Here is an 18,111-nt window from a genome sequence, read left to right as displayed (position 1 = left end):
ACTTGCTATGGGAGGCGAATAAACAGGAAACACGCGTTTTTAAGACATATAATAAATGTATATTTTACATTTTTCATTTTATTGATTCTTTTATTGTTTATTTGTTACAACTGCCGATTCAAAAGCACTCACAATGATACAACTATATATTAATACAACAGTATGATATGTGCATTACTGCATGCACCCACCGAGTACGTCCTACTTGTTAGTGTAATAGAAGAAGCACGTTCCACACAAGCTCGGAGAAAACATGCATATGATGGTTGGATTAAATATTTATTGACACAGATATAAACACATGTAAATAAACATCGTGTTGAAGATAGAAATGATCTGCACATACATTGTGTTTAACTTGGTTAACGCTCTCACTATCTCTCAACAAGTCACGACATGATCTGATATACAGTTCCATGAGATATAGATGGCCTTTTCTTGGCGAGTCCCAACTTATATCACTGGACGTCTTAAAACTTCTTCACATGTCATTTGCCCCGTGTTTCCTGTTGATAATTGTTCCCCGTGAATCCCCTTGCTGGGTAGTGGTCATCCTGCCAGCTGTATCCACGAGAGGTCAATTAGTAGAGGCCGCACTTGTTAGAAGGGTTCAGCCTGGAGGTGGCGGAACACTTGAAGGCTTTGTTAAACTCGTCAAGTTGACTGACAGCCAGGTTCACTCTGACAAAATTAAAAACAAAATACTTATAATGTATTCCGTAATGAAATATTCATAGTTTTAGACGCCCCAAAAAGACAATCAAAAGGAGACTTGAAAGTAACGTTGAAGAGGAAATAGATTTGTAAGTTGGAGTCGGGGATGTTTGTGAACAACCAAGGTTACAGGAATAAGGTTACAGTTAGAAAAGTTTTTTTTAACTTGAAACAACTATTTGGAAAATTGACAGCACATTTACGTCAGCCTAACCCAGTTCTGAAGAATACACCCATCGACCACAATGACCCCATCCAGAACATACTGCCAACTATTAAACATCATGGCCCCATCTAGAACATACTGGCAACTATTGACCACAACGACCCCATCTAGAACATACTGCCAACTATTGACCACAATGACCCCATCAAGAACATACTGCCAACTATTGAACATCATGACCCCATCTAGAACATACTGCCAACTATTGAACATCATGACCCCATATAGAACATACTGCCAACTATTGAACACCATGACCCCATCTAGAACATACTGCCAACTATTGACCACAATGACCCCATCTAGAACACACTGCCAACTATTGACCACAATGACCCCATCTAGAACATACTGCCAAATATTGACCACAATGACCCCATCTAGAACATACTGCCAACTATTGAACACCATGACCCCATTTGGAACATACTGCCAACTATTGAACATCATGACCCCATCTAGAACATACTGCCAACTATTGACCACCATGACCCCATCTAGAACATACTGCCAACTATTGACCACAACGACCCCATCTAGAACATACTGCCAACTATTGACCACAATGACCCCATCTAGAACATACTGCCAACTATTGACCACAACGACACCATTGACCAAAATAAACACACTGTCCACTATTGAACACCATGACCCCAAGTAAAGACACCGTCAACTGTTGAACACAATGACCCCCAATAGAATAAACTGTCCACAATTGAATAACAACGGACACTATTTGAACATATTGTCAACGTCTGAACACAATGACCACAATACTTTCCACTATGTGTAGCAATAACCACTATTTGAATATATTGTCCACAATTTAACACAATGACCCTATTGATCATATCATCTTCCATGAATATAATGGCCCATATTTTAGCATATTGTCCACAAATGAACTAAGAGAGCCATATCGTCCACTATTGAACTTACTGTCCGATATTAAACATATTGCTGGATAATGAATCCGAGGGCCACTATTTGAACATACTGGTGTCTATTGTACAGGAGGGTCACTATTTGAACATACTGGTGTCTATTGAACAGGAGGGTCACTATTTGAACATACTGGTGTCTATTGTACAGGAGGGTCACTATTTGAACATATTTTCCGCTATTGAACATGACGGTCACTATTGAAACACATGTTATCATCCTTCAATATAAGAATCCCCATTTGAAAACTGTCTCTATTGGAAACACGCAAATCACTGTTTGGAGATTTTGTCCTTGTTTTGGGTCAATGGCCACTATTTGAACATATTGTCGACTGCTGAACAGGACGGCCGCTATTGAACACTAAGATCGCAATTTGAATTTATGTCCGCATTCAACAGAAGCGCGCCTATTTGAACACATTGTCCTCTATAGAACTGGAAGGCCACTATTTGAACACAGATTCAGCTATAGAACAGAAGGGCCCTTATTTGAACACAAATTCACCTATAGAACAGAAGGGCCACTATTTGAACACAAATTCACCTATAGAACTGAAGGCCAATGTTTGAACACAAATTCAACTATAGAACAGGAGGGCCACTATTTGCATATATATATTTTCCGCTATTGAACAAGGGGCACTTTTGGAACACTGATTCAGCTATAGAACAGGAGGGCCCCTATTTGAACGTATTGTCGACTGTTGAACAGGAGGGCCCCTATTTGAACGTATTGTCGACTGTTGAACAGGAGGGCCCCTATTTGAACGTATTGTCGACTGTTGAACAGGAGGGCCCCTATTTGAACGTATTGTCGACTGTTGAACAGGAGGGCCCCTATTTGAACGTATCCGTTGTCCGCTACTGGAGCACGGTGTTGTGGGGGTGACGACCTACTTGTAATCCTCCCTGATCCTGCTGGTGTACCGTGCCTGGCGGTAAGCAAGCGAGCTGTCGCGGTTAAAACAGTAGGTCTGGAAAATAATCGGTTGCACATGTTGTTATTTACCTCTCGAGATAAAAACACTGTTCCAAACACTGAATACGTATGAAATGAAATCATTAATGTATGCGAGTTATGTAATCTCAAGAACTCTGAACTATGACCTCGTTGGGCACTTTACCAGATATTTGATCAATTCAAGGAGTCATTAGTTGTATTTTCAAAGATTTTGAATACATTCATGTTTATATTTACTAGGGGCACGGGTGGGCCAGTCGTCAAAGGCGCCGCAATTCGCTGCTCGTGGATTCGAATACCGGTTCCACCCATTTATATATTTGGCTTGTCATCACCATACCCCGCGCGGCGGCAAACCAAACTCACTCACTATAAACTTACCTGAGCATATGAAATGAAGAAGAGCTGTTCGTTGGTAAAACCTTGACCCGAGGGAGCTAACTTCTCCACGCCATGTGTCGCCTCCCACTTTTGATAGGCCTAGGTGAGAATGGACGCCATCATCACTTAATACGTGTACCAATGAGTTATCAGCATGTTCCACGTGTAGAAATTGTTGTTATTGTTGTTATTATCATTATTATTATTATTTAAGGCCGAATCAGCACTATTTCAGCTCTATGGCAGAGGTCTGGATCAGTCAGTGTAAATATGATACAATGACCGATCCCTGAGCATTATACAATAAATGGTCCCTACATCCGGGGACAGTTTGACGTAGTCAGTCCATCATGGCCGCACAGGAAGTCCACTTAAAGGCAGACTAGTATCGCGGCCAAGAGGCAGCCCAAGCAAGTTTGATTTTGACCGCTATCACTTTGTCTCATCTGATTTATTGCATTTCAGATTTGGAAAATTGATAACAAAAATCATTCGACGATAACAGAAGATAAGTACATATAAGTATTTATTACCTGGCATATGTAATATCTAACTTTAATGCCTGAAATACTTTTAAAACTGATCACAATAACAAAGAGTTTGAACACCGCATTATTAAAACATAATTTGGTTTGTTGTTATTTTTCTATCTCAAACTGTGCTGGATATGTTCGAGGAAACGCATGTTATGCTCACGTTATAGGCAAGTCGTACACCCGCAACCTGTGCTATGTTATCAGTGGCTGTCCTCGCGGATTGTATGGGAAACTGTAAAACGAAAATAATTCTAAATGCACAATACTTACATGTCTGTGTACACAACACACAAAGTTGGACATACAAAGAATAAATGAGTGAGTGAATATGATTTAACGTCGTTTTAAGACATATATTCCATCAACGTCGCGGCTGGGGACACTAGAAATGGGCTGCACACGGTGTAACCATCTGGGGAATCGAACCCGGGTCTTCGGCGTGACAAGCGCACGCTTTAACCACTAGGCTACCCCCACCGCCCCGCTGGACACAAAATGTACCTGGTAGCGATGTAGCCTGTAAAGAAAACAATCGAACGCCTCCAAAAGGCTGAAAGACACAAAATAACAGGTGACCTAATACGTCACAAGTAGATACACACCTCGCACAAGGACTAACGGGGGAATGTAAGCCTGGGTTTGGGATTTAAAAGTGCGCTGAATGTCAGGACAACACAAGGTCAGTGTGTCAGACCAAGGTGTTTAAGGAGTTGCGTCCCTTAGTGACCAGGATCCGTTGATCGTGAGTTATAGTGCCAGATTCGCCAGACTTTTTAATTAATATCATCGTGGCAGTTCTCTTCGGCTTCACCACAGTGACAAGCCTTGGTATAACCGACATATTCAATGCCGCGTCGAACCCAACCGACTCCCATGGACTCAGCACTAAGTTAAGTAAGGACGGGTGATGATATGTATACAGACAGGCGTGCCGGGCTGACGTCTACTTACATACACCTGCTTGCCATCGGGTTGAATGAAAGGCCCCTGGGTCGTGTTGTAGGCGTCGATCATGCAGCTCTTGACGTCACCGTATGACGTCAAAGTAGCGTTACTCCACCACGAGAACTGAGATCCCAGATAAGTGCCAGTTGAATCCCAATTCTTCCCTGGAAGGAGACAATGCCGCCGACGTCATTAACTGCAGGTAACTACGTCTACTTCTAGGGGGACACGGGTGGTCCAGTCGTCTAAGGCGCCGCGATTCGCTGTGCAGAGTTGCGTCCCTTGGGCACGTCAGAAACCTATGATTGTGAGATCGAATCCCGGTTCGCCCAGATTATGTTGCAAGGTTTGTCAGCACCATAAATACACCGTGATATAACTGGAATACTGAAAAGCGGCGTTAAACCCAACTCACTCATTCACTCACTCACTCTGGGGAGAGAGTGTTTCCAAAAACTCTCAAATACCACTTTGATACCACACACACAATGTCTTAGTGTCACATACACAATGTCCTAGTGTCACAAACACAATGTCCTTGTGTCACACACACAATCCCATAGTGTCACAAACACAATGTCCCAGTGTCACATACACAATGTCCTAGTGTCACAAACACAATGTCCTAGTGTCACATACACAATGTCCTAGTGTCACACACAATTAATGTTCCAGTGTCACACACACAATGTCCAAGTGTCACAAACACAATGTCCCAGTGCCACACACACAATGTCCCAGTGTCACACACACACAATGTCCCAGTGCCAGACACACAATGTCCTAGTGCCACACACACAATGTCCAAGTGTCACACACACAATGTCCTAGTGTCAGACTCACAATGTCCTAGTGTCACAAACACAATGTTCCAGTGTCACACACACAATGTCCTAGTGTCAGACACACAATGTCCTAGTGCCACACACACAATGTCCCAGTGTCATACACACAATGTCCTAGTGTCACATATAAAATAACCTAGTGTCACACACACAATGTCCTAGTGTCACACATACAATGTCCCAGTGTCACAAACACAATGTCCCAGTGTCACACACACAATGTCCAAATGACACAAACACAATATTTTAGTGTCACATACAAAATAACCTAGTGTCACAAACACTATGTCCTAGTGTCACACACACAATGTTCCAGTGTCACACACACAATGTCCTTGTGTCACAAACACAATGTCGCAGTGTCACACACACAATGTCCAAGTGACACAAACACAATATCTTAGTGTCACATACAAAATAACCTAGTGTCACAAACACTATGTCCTAGTGTCACACACATAATGTTCCAGTGTCACACACACAATGTCCTTGTGTCACAAACACAATGTCCTAGTGTCACACACAATGTCCAAGTGTCACATACACAATGTCCTAGTGTCACACACACAATGTCCTAGTGTCACACACACAATGTCCCAGTGTCACACAGACAATTTCTGAGATTTTGTCTTGAGATGATATATTTTTCAGCTTATTTATTTGAAGTATTTTCCTTAAATTGTTACTTTTCGAGAGTTTCAGGAACAATATGTGTTTTTGATACATTCCCAGCCCAGCCCCTTGTGTATGTTGCAGTAGCCCCGTGCTTCAAGCCTAGACTCGTCACGAGGACAGATTCCTGCGGGTTGTGCATTCTATCATGATGCCGTGATGCGGCCGGAGTTGGCTAAAACCGCCGCTATACCTGACTCTCTCGCTTCGTGTCCACAGATTGTACATAGAAACGATTCAGAACCCAGAACGAGTCTCCACAGACACCTCTACCTGCATGGTCAGCTTACCGTACTCGTCGATGAGGTGGACGACGAAGTGTCCGAGAATCGTGCCGAACGATCCGAATGTGAAGTAGTGAGGGAGATGGTAGTCGTAGATGGGGAACTGCAGCAGCCCGGCGGGGACGATCACTTCGTTCCAGTACCAAAGGACGGCCATGTTGGTGTCGAAGGTGCTGAAGTACCACTGGTCCCTGTCCTCGCCGTTAACCAACTCCTTGTTCCAAGCCAGCTTGTGGAAGTTGTTCATGCTCAGGATGTTCCCGAAGAAGTCCGAGACGTTGATGTTTATCTGTGTATAATAACGTGTCAAATAACGTGTCTATGCATAGTCCAATCAAAATCGCTCAACGAAATCGAAACCCTGTTCGTAAAGATTTGGGTCGATTGCAGGATTTGCAAAGCATTCGTACCGTCAACTCGGCGTCAACAGACATTTTCAAAATCTTTTCATGTATTTAATCAAGGCGCTGACGCGATCTGATGCACTTCGCGAAGTAAGACCCGTTTTATTACAATATAGATATTCATTATCGATCAGACTGGGCGCCTCCATTTTGTTTGAAAAGCAAATGCAAGAGGTATGAGAGGTGAATCTGATTGGTCAATAGGCGGGACATAGACGGGTCATCACTCGTAATAGCCTCTGGTGGCGCTACGATCGAGCCCAGAAATTCTGGTCTCGTTGGGCAAGGATGGAAACTGGACCTTTATAGTCGGTTAACTCCCTTGTCTTGAGAAGATGGGGCGGGGGGTGTTTGGGAGGGGGATGCTCCTCCTTGTAGATGCAGTGGCCGATGACAAATGTTACACTTAACCTTCAACGAACAAATTCACATACATGTATGTGTCCACGGGGAACTGTTATTTTCAATTCAATGCACACCTGTGTTCATCGACTATGCTATCCCTCTCCCTGCTCAGCTCAAACACGTCTAAACGTAGAGATAATGTCAATGGTTTTAATTCTACAGACCATGCTGAACAACTTGTAGACTGAGCGGACGACCTACACCTCTTTCAGATAAAGAAATGAATTGATTATAATTATTGAGGATTATTGATACAGTAATATTAGTATTTATTGTTGTTTTATGTAGTATATTATGTTATGTCACACTTTAAACACATACATTCCGTTAACTATGTCTTTACACATATCTTTCAAGAGCATTCATGATTTGTTTACACGGTGATGGCTATATATCCTGTAATAATACTTGACTGTGTACGGTACTTATTCTTGATTATATTGAACGGTTGCCTAACCGTTCTACCAATGCTTGCCTGTATTGGATTGGTTACCTACCTGGGGTATTTCTATTTGATTGAATGGGGTCGGTTGCCTAACTACGGTACTTATATTTAACCGTGTCGAATTTGGGAGCCTAACTGTGGTACTTATACTTGACTGTGTGCGGTCAGTTGCCTAACGATGGTACCTCTACTTGACTGTGCGGTACAGTTGCCTAACTGCGGTACTAATATTTGACTGTGTAGGGTCGGTTGCCTAACTACTTACTGGCTGGTACATCACATCAATCTTGTCGGTGCTTTTGAGCAGATCCGAATAACCGATTTTATAGCTGGCACTTTTTATCTGCAATGAAAACACAGAATACAATAACCGAATGACAACAACCGAACAATGGTAGAATTATAATAATACCCTAGGTCATATTACTGATTGTGTTGGTGACCTTGACCAGATAACTGTGATGTAAGGATTGGATTGTGACAATGTCAGAGGATGTATTGCTGATTGTGTTGATGACCTTGGCCAAATAACTGTGATGTAAGGATTGGATTGTGACAATGTCAGAGGATATATTACTGATAGTGTTGATGACCTTGGCCAGATAACTGTGATGTAAGTATAGAATTGTGACAATGTCAGAGGATGTATTACTGATAGTGTTGATGATCGTGGCCAGATAACTGTGATGTAAGGATAGAATTGTGACAATGTCCCGGGATATATTACTGATTGTGTTGATGATCTTGGCCAGATAACTGTGATGTAAGGATTGGATTGTGACAATGTCAGAGGATATATATTACTGATTGTGTTGATGATCTTGGCCAGATAACTGTGATGTAAGGATTGGATTGTGACAATGTCAGAGGATATATATTACTGATTGTGTTGATGATCTTGGCCAGATAACTGTGATGTAAGGATAGAATTGTGACAATGTCCCGCGATATATATTACTGATTGTGTTGATGACCTTGACCAGATAGCTGTGGTTTAATTCAAGAATTGTGACAATGTCAGAGGATATATTGATGATTGTATTGATGACTTTGGCCAGATAGCTGTGGTTTAATTCTAGAATTGTGACAATGTCAGAGGATATATTGATGATTGTGTTGATGACCTTGGCCAGATAACTGTGGTTTAATTCTAGAATAGTGACAATGTCAGAGGAGATATTGATGATTGTGTTGATGACTTTGGCCAGATAGCTGTGGTTTAATTCTAAAATTGTGACAATGTCAGAGGATATATTGCTGATTGTGTTGATGACCTTGACCAGATAACTGTGATGTAAGGAATGGATTGTGACATTGTCCCAGGATATATTACTGATTGTTGATTACCTTGGCCAGATAACTGTGATGTAAGGATTGGATTGTGACAATGTCCCGGGATATATTACTGATTGTTGATGACCTTGGCCAGATAACTGTGATGTAAGGATTGGATTGTGACAATGTCCCGGGATATATTACTGATTGTTGATGACCTTGGCCAGATAACTGTGATGTAAGGATTGGATTGTGACAATGTCCCGGGATATATTACTGATTGTTGATGACCTTGGCCTCGGCCTTTGCTCTTGTGGCTGCGTCCATCCATGGCGTCTTTTTCAGGAGGTCGACCAGTGCTTGCTTCGTCGTTTCAGTAATTTCTGTCACCTAAATGTTAGAAAGATGATTTTTTTTCTAAATATTAAACGTCAAAGACAGAAACTAATCAGTCTCGATAACCCAACGGAACAGATTCCATTGGACATTAAAGGCAAAATAATTGAATCGGGGATCATATGAATGGATCAGTGAAAGTCGATTATGACACCATGTGTTCGCTAAAAGGGTATGAAACCACGTGTGACTCCTTAGGATCATAATTACCAGTTTCGGGTGAGTGAGTGAGTTGTGTTTTACGCCGCCTTTAGCAATATTTATGCAATATCACGGCGGGGAAGACAAGAATGTGGGCTTCACACATTGTACCCATGTCGGGAATCGAACCCGGGTCTTCGGTGTGACGTGCGAACGCTATAACCACAAGGCTATCCTACCGCCCCGGGTGAGTAGGAGGCCAAGAGATTTGAAGATTCGCTCGTCACGCCTTGGTTCGATTCTCTGCAATAGTACAACTCACTGAATACGAATCACAGCTTTACGAATAGTACGTACAGTGCCATATTTATCATCGCTTAATCAGTCTTGTTTATTAAGGCACTGTCCATCCCAGGCGTGTCCTACCTTGGCAGCAACCCATGCTTGTCGTAAGAGGCGACTGAAGGAATTTCGGTGGTCAGGCTCGCTGACTTGGTTGATGCTAATCATCGTGTCCCAATTGCGTAGATCGATGCTCATGATGTCAATTACTGCATTGTCTGGTCCAGACTCGATTATTTACAGGCGCCGTCATACATCTGGAACATTTCTGAGTGCGGCGTTAAACAACAAAGAAAACAAACTTACCTTGGCTTTATTCTTGTCAACAAAGTGGTCAGCGATGTAAAGCTGGCCCAGGGCTTCCGGCATCACTTGCTTCACATAGGAGAAGCAGTACGTCCATCTGGCCGGGAACTCCGTGGTTCCGGTTGTGTCGAATAACACCTCTCTGTTAGCGTGCACGTACTCCGACGACAGGTCCGTCACGTACGCCTCCATCACCCGCCAGATGAGGTAGTTGTGGACCATTCTGGGGAGTAGCAGGGCTGTATAGCATAGCTTGAAATACTGAGGGGTGATGGTAGCCGAGTAGCTAAAGCGTCTTACCGAAATCCCGAGGTCGATTCCGACATGTGCACACTAGGTAAAGCAGATTTCTGGTGTCCCCAGCAGTGATTCGGAAAGCGGCTTAAAACTATACTCACTCATTCACACGCTAAGTACCATACCTACACTACCTTTTAAAACGTACATCCCCCCGGTCGGGTTGCGAGACACTCTTGTTCCTGTCGCGGACGTATTTCTTACAATACTAACATGCAATAAGGACAGTACGATCGATGGTCGGATATTGTGTATAATTTCCGAGAATACTCAGAAGGCAAAGGCACACGCTCACGGCAGAGATGAGTGAGTGAGTGAGTTGGGTTTAACGCCGCTTTTAACAGTATTACAGCTATATCGCGGCGTGTCAGCTTAATGTGGGAGGAAAGCCCGAAGTGATGCGGGTCTCAGACGTTTACCACTTCGGTGAAACCCTCGAGCACGGGTATGGTGCTGACAAACCAAGAAACTTAATGGGGGCGAATCGGGATTCGAACCCACTATCATAGGTTTTTGGCGCTCCCAAGGGAAGCAACGCTGCACAGCGAATCGCGGCGCCTTAGACGACTGCATATGAGAGAGAGGGAACGTCGACATTGATGGGACACTAAAGACACAAGGCATGCAACATATAATAAGCAGTAAAATCCGCATTCGAAAGTACTACGTTTATAACGAACACGCTTATAACGAACTGGCTGATATAACGAACTGTCTTTTTTTATCCTAGCCATTTGCTGTATGTATGCTGTAGATATGTTTATAACGAACTACGGTTACAACAAACTAAGATTAGAAGTCCGTTTGAGTTCGTTATAACCGTAGTTTACTGGTATGTATGAGTTGGATCAGTGAGAACATAGGTGTAAAGTGCAGGTAGTTCTTCATGTATGGGAACAGCTGAGCAACCAGCGAGAAATGTCATGTGGCGTTATCAATTAAGGGGACATAACTCTTACCTTGCTTGATTTCCGGAAGGGAGGTTCGTTATCATGTTATCAAGCCCCTTTAAATAGTCGAGGCTGTAAACCAACGTTTTTTTATTTCTAGTTATTCCTGCTGAGCTAAAGAGATAGGCAGACTGTTGGAGGTAGTCTATCTGAAAACAAATAAAAGACATTCTTTGGATGACAAAGACAGTTAGAGTGTATCATGTTCTGTTATTGAAGACAGTCTGCGGACGACAAAGGCAGTTAGAGTGTATCATGTTCTGTTATTGAAGACAGTCTGCGGACGACAAAGACAGTTAGAGTGTATCATGTTCTGTTATTGAAGACAGTCTGCGGACGACAAAGACAGTTAGAGTGTATCATGTTCTGTTATTGAAGACAGTCTGCGGACGACAAAGGCAGTTAGAGTGTATCATGTTCTGTTATTGAAGACAGTCTGTTGATGGCACAGTTAGATTGTTTCATGTTCTGTTATTGAAGACAGTCTGTGGATGGCACAGTTAGATTGTTTCATATTCTGTTAATGAAGACTATCTGCGGATTGTTCAGTTAGAGTGTTTCATGTTCTGTTATTGAAGACTATCTGCAGATTGTTCAGTTAGAGTGTTTCATGTTCTGTTATTGAAGACTGTAGATGTGGAATCTGTGGATGCATATTGGAATTAGAATGAATTAACATTTAGCTAGCTAAGCATCTGTTACTCCTTTGGTCAACAATCCTCACCTGTCCTCCAGCTGCTTGGGTCAGCTCGTTCAGGGTCATCCGGTTTGAGAACGCGTACGAGTAGCTTGTCCACGGGGAATTAATCGCCAACTACAACAACGACACGGGGATAAACGTATACACTTCAGAGAGGGGCGTATGCTGTTGTAGAAGTGAGAGTACAACTACAGCGTGGGTTTATCTACATCCTTCCACCAGGAGGCAACCTGCCAATTATCCGGAATTAGGAGAGATACATTTTACTGCACTCCCGACATGTGTTTATGTCGATTGATCTGATTAGTTGTCGTTCAAATTTCCAGCCAATTTCCAGTTCTGTCCTTTCACACATACTGTTCAAAATGAGCGTTCAATAACAATACATACGAAGCCCACGATTAATAAAAAAATCCTGTACGCCAAAATTGTGTTCGAGTTATATCTATATCAGTTCATGAAATGGGCAAGGGTGGCCGAGCTGCCATTTAGGCCGTAATTTGCTGTCCAGAGCTGCGCCACTTCGGCGTGCTTGTATCTGTGGTGGCGAGTTCGAATTCCAGATTGGTCCTGAATGTGCTTCTTCATTTCTCAGCACCATCTACAGTTATACTACCTCAAATTCAAATCACAGTAGTTTAGGCCGTGAAGATCTGGGGTAGAAAAGGTCTTCAGCAACCCATGCTTGCCGTTAAAGCCGACTATGCTTGGCGACTAACGGGATCGGGTGGTCAGGCTCGCTGACTAGCTTGATGCATGTCATCGTATCCCAATTGAGTGGAACGATTCTCATGATGTAAATCACTAGATTGTCTGGTCCAGATTCGATTATTTACAGACTGCCTTCATACAGCTGGAATGTTGCTGAGTACGGCGTTAAACAACAAACAAACAAACCAAAGAGGTAAACGTCTTGCGGCACCTCTGGCTTACCTCATACATTAAGTTGAAACACTCACTCACTCTGGAAATATTAATATAATAATATATAACATTATTCTCTCATTAGGTTAATTCATCATTAGACACAGATTATTGTAACAATCAGTATGTATCAGGTGCGGCATGCTCGGCCTTCAAGTGAAGGCTGTTGGCGACTCACCCGGGCGATGTTGGTCTCCATTGTGAAGGCGTCATTGACAAACTCTGCCACTCTGTCCCTCTGGGTGGTCGCGTCAAGCTCGATGTTGGAGTCTCTCACCATCAGGTTGGCAACACGTCCAATGAACTTCTTGTAGTCATTCTGGATCTGCGCACGACATAATTAGGCTACTAAGGCACAAGTTTTGATAAAAAATATCTCAAACCGTTATTGTTTAATTACCGTCAATGATATTACTCTACATAATGGCAGTTTGTCCAAAAATAGTTGTTTTATTATCACAGGTGGCTTATCACAAAATGGCTTGTCACTGGTGTTTGTCACAGAATGGCTTGTCACAGGTGTTTGTCACAGAATGGCTTGTCACAGGTGTTTGTCACAGGTGGCTTTTCACAGAATGGCTTGTCACAGGTGGTTTGTCACTGGTATCTTGTCACTGGTGGTTTGTCGGTGATGGTTTGATACAGAATGGTTTGATACAGAATGGTTTGTTACAGAATGGTTTGATACAGAATGGTTTGATACAGAATGGTTTGATACAGAATGGTTTGATACAGAATGGTTTGATACAGAATGGTTTGATACAGAATGGTTTGATACAGAATGGTTTGATACAGAATGGTTTGATACAGAATGGTTTGTTACAGAATGGTTTGATACAGAATGGTTTGATACAAAATGGTTTGTCACAGAATGACGTGTCACTGGTGGTTTGTCGGTGGTGGTTTGTGCCAGAATGGCTTGTCACAGAATGGCTTGTCACAGAATGGCTTGTCACAGAATGGCTTGCCACAGGTAGCACATAACTCGAATACGATTCGGAAAGTAATACGGACGCCAGTTGTGTGACTTGTACTGTATCATCGGCCTATATGTGTTGTCACGTCAGTATCTGCGCGAAGATCCCCCCGTGAAGATCCGGGTTAGAACTGATCTTCAGCAACCCATGCCTGCCTCCCCTCGTGAAGATCCGGGTTAGAACTGATCTACAGCAACACATGCTTGTCTCTTCCGTGAAGTTTCGGGTTAGAACTGATCTACAGCAACACATGCTTGTCCCCCCGTGAAGATTCGGGTTAGAACTGATCTGCAGCAACACATGCTTGTCTCTTCCGTGAAGAGTCGGGTTAGAACTGATCTTCAGCAACCCATGCTTGTCTCTTCTACGAAGATTCGGGTTAGAACTGATCTTCAGCAACCCATGCTTGTCTCCCCTGTGAAGATTTGGGTTAGAACTGATCTTCAGCAATCCATGCTTGTAGTAAGAGGTGACTAACGGAATCGGGTTGTCAGGCTCGCTGACTTGCTTGATGCATGTCATCGTATCCCTGCAGATCGATACTCAGGATACCAATCACTGGATTGTCTGGTCTTGATTCAATTATTTACAGACCGCCGTCATAGCTGAAATAGTGCTGATTAAGATTATTTATATAACTTGACTATTGGAAAGTGCGGTGTAAAACAACAAGCAAACAAAACCAACTGGCTATGAAAGTATATTACGGTAGTTCCCAGCGCCACGTCCACCTATGCTTGGTGATCTTACCTGTGTTGCATACGGGCTGACATAGTAGTACCAGTACATGTGGCGACTGGTTCCCGCCGGGTAGATCTGCAATCAGAAGTGAGAGTGTGTTCGGTTCCCCGCCGATCTTAGATGCTCATGATATATACATCACTGGATTGTCTGGTCCAGACTCGATTATTTATAGACCGCCGTCATATAGCTGGAATATTGCTGAGTGTGACGTAATACAACAAACAAATAATTGCAGCAATATGACGGCGGCGGACACAAATGGGCTGTTGCACACATACCCATGCACATACCCATGCACACATACCCATGCACATACCCATGCACATACCCATGCACACATACCCATGCACACATACTCATGCACACATACTCATGCACACATACCCATGCACACATACCCATGCACACATACCCATACACACATACCATTGCACACATTCCCATGCACATATACCCATGCACACATACCCATGTACACATACCCATGCACACATACCCATGTGAGGGATCCAACCCAGACCCTCTGCGCGAAGAGCGAACGCTTCAACCACAAGACTACCCCATCCCCTGCTAAGCTGTTGCACACATACCCATGCACATACCCATGCACACATACCCATGCACATACCCATGCACACATACCCATGCACACATACCAATGCACACATTCCCATTCACACATACCCATGCACACATACCCATGCACACATTCCCATGCACACATACCCATGCACACATTCCCATGCACACATACCCATGCACACATACCCATGCACACATCCCCATGCACACATTCCCATGCACACATACCCATGCACATACCCATGCACACATACCCATACACACATTCCCATGCACACATACCCATGCACACATACCCATGCACATACCCATGCACATACCCATGCACATATACCCATGCACACATTCCCATGCACATATACCCATGCACGCATACCCATGCACATACCCATGCACACATACCCATGCACACATTCCCATGCACACATACCCATGTGAGGGATCCAACCCAGGCCCTCTGCGCGAAGAGCGAACGCTTCAACCACAAGACTACCCCACCCCCTGCTAAGCTGTATCTACATTGGTATCTATAAATTCCTGTATGTACTTATGTGGGTGTCGCTGTGGGTAGGTGTGAAAAGTGCAACAGAAAATACTGAAAAACATTTTAAAAAATATTATAAAAATGTTTAAAACACATAGTTTTTCATGGTAGAGCGTCTTACTGCATTCACATACAATAATAATCATTCTATTTACCGTTTGACCAGGTCACATGAGAGTGTGTGTTGGTCACGTGGTGCCGTGTTCAAAATAAGGTTATTATCTAACTGTAAAATTTATTTCGCGGTTGTGCCTTGACTAATACGTAAACAAACTAGCTTCTAGTGGGATATAAAATACAGTAATATTAAGAAGTGTTAAATGTGTGCCCTCGTATTGATAGTAATAAAATACATTTTCACAATTGTACAATATAGAGGAGATATTAAAATCACTTTTAAAAATAGTTGTATACGCAGTATTTAATCAAGTTGAGCACATGCACTGAAATCCGAGAATATGCTTGACAATTGGAACGATTCTCCATCAGACATTGTTTCCCAATGTCAATGCCTATGTGAAAACATATGTTCCGTTTCAGTCCTAGAAGAGTGAGTGAGCGGGTATGGTTTTACGTCGCTTTTAGCAATATTCCAGCAATATCACGGCGGAGTCACCAGAAATGGGCTTCATACATTGTACCCATGTCGGGAATCAAACCCGGGTCTTTAACCCGACCACCCCAGTCCTAGAAGAACACATCGATACTTTGATCTGCTGACATTATTCAAATACTACTGACTCACCGAAACACCCACTCACTAACCAACGCACACACGTACTCACTCACTCACCCACTCACTCACAGATACGGACCCGTGAATAGGTCTTCAGCAACCCATGCTTGCCGTAAAAGGCGACTATGCTTGTCGTAAAAGGCGACTAACGGGATCGGGTGGTCAGGCTCGCTGACTTGGTTGATGCAGGTCATCGATCCCAATTGCTTGGATCGATGCTCATGATGTCAATCACTGGATTGTCTGGTCCAGACTCGATTATTTACAGAACGCCGCCAAATAGCTGGAATATTGCTGAGTGCGGCGTTAAACAACATACAAACAAACAAACAAAACTCACCGATACACCAACCCACTCACTCACCAACCCACTCACACACTCACCGAAACACTAACAAACTCACCGAAACACACACACACGCGCTGATATACTCACTCACTCACTCACTAACTCGGTGAAACACTCACTCATACACCCACTCACTCTTCACTCACGCACTCACCGAAACACACACACTCGCTGAAATACTCACTCACTCTTCACCCACTCACTCACTCACCTCAATGGATGTCTGGGTTGGGTTGGTGTAGTCCACTGCTACCCTCGGGGCGTACATAGCATCCACCCAGAAGTCAGTCTGGACCTTCTTCAGCATCTCGTTCAGGTTCCAGTTGGAAGCAAACCACGTGCCGAGGACGCTCCATCCCCCCAGTTGGCTCAGAACCTGCGTAATGAACGGCCTCCCCTTCAGCCTCTCTAAACTGAAGTCATCCATGCAGGACTGAAACAGATGCTTCAACTTCCTCTCGGATGCCCAGTCCGTGTTCCGCTTCACTGACTTTTCCAATAAAGTTTTCAATTTGTCTTCATTTCTTTCCAACATGTCTGACAAGAAGGTGTGTGAGGGGTAGTCGGCGTCGAGAGGGTGGAACATCTTGTAGTTGCCGCAGGCGTAGTTGTAGAAGTCGTCACATGGTTTAGCGCTGATGTTCATGCTCGACAGCGTGTAGGCTGTGCTCTCCAGACATAATTTACTGAAACAAGTTTTGTCCATTTGATCACCTTTGAGAGCCTGCACCTGGGCCCTTTCCTCGCTCTTCTTTGTGGTGCCATACATCCCAGCGAATATGACAAACATCAGTCCCGTCACTACCAGTATACCTATGAGGACAAGTTCACGGACACCAAGGGAAAACCTAGTAACCAGACCACCAATGACCGGCACATTCCCTAACCTCTTTTCATCCATCCTGAAGACAGCAGCTACAGGCAAAGGGGACTATTCTGTGTCTGAAGCCTTACAACATGAAGACGCTTGTGTCGTGAAGTCGTACACGACCACACTGATGTCTGTCGCCGCTGTCACGGGGGTGGGGCCGGGTACATTTCACGTTTCAGGTGTTGACAAAGGTCAAAGTACATGTCGTGAAG

General features: G+C 43.5%; 1 protein-coding gene across 1 annotated transcript; it reads right to left on the bottom strand.

Annotated features, from left to right (window-relative positions):
* Positions 1 to 409: 409 nt before the first annotated feature.
* On the bottom strand, positions 410 to 18,011 carry LOC139461691 (endothelin-converting enzyme-like 1). The gene is made up of 14 exons (XM_071243152.1): positions 17,240 to 18,011; positions 14,824 to 14,889; positions 13,275 to 13,421; positions 12,197 to 12,286; positions 11,482 to 11,621; positions 10,226 to 10,448; positions 9,332 to 9,430; positions 8,031 to 8,108; positions 6,518 to 6,800; positions 4,717 to 4,874; positions 3,926 to 3,997; positions 3,230 to 3,328; positions 2,785 to 2,861; positions 410 to 681 (listed from the first exon to the last, which is right to left on the bottom strand). Exons 1-14 carry the CDS (start codon positions 17,927 to 17,929, stop codon positions 582 to 584), a joined length of 2,322 nt encoding a protein of 773 aa, XP_071099253.1. The 5' UTR covers positions 17,930 to 18,011; the 3' UTR covers positions 410 to 581.
* Between the last annotated feature and the right edge of the window lie 100 nt (positions 18,012 to 18,111).

This window comes from Haliotis cracherodii, unplaced genomic scaffold, assembly GCF_022045235.1.
Source record: "Haliotis cracherodii isolate W230 unplaced genomic scaffold, xgHalCrac1.p SCAF_15, whole genome shotgun sequence".
Lineage (NCBI taxonomy): Eukaryota > Metazoa > Mollusca > Gastropoda > Lepetellida > Haliotidae > Haliotis > Haliotis cracherodii.
Note: the sequence above shows the minus strand (reverse complement) of the source record. Positions and strands in the feature narration are given on the sequence as shown.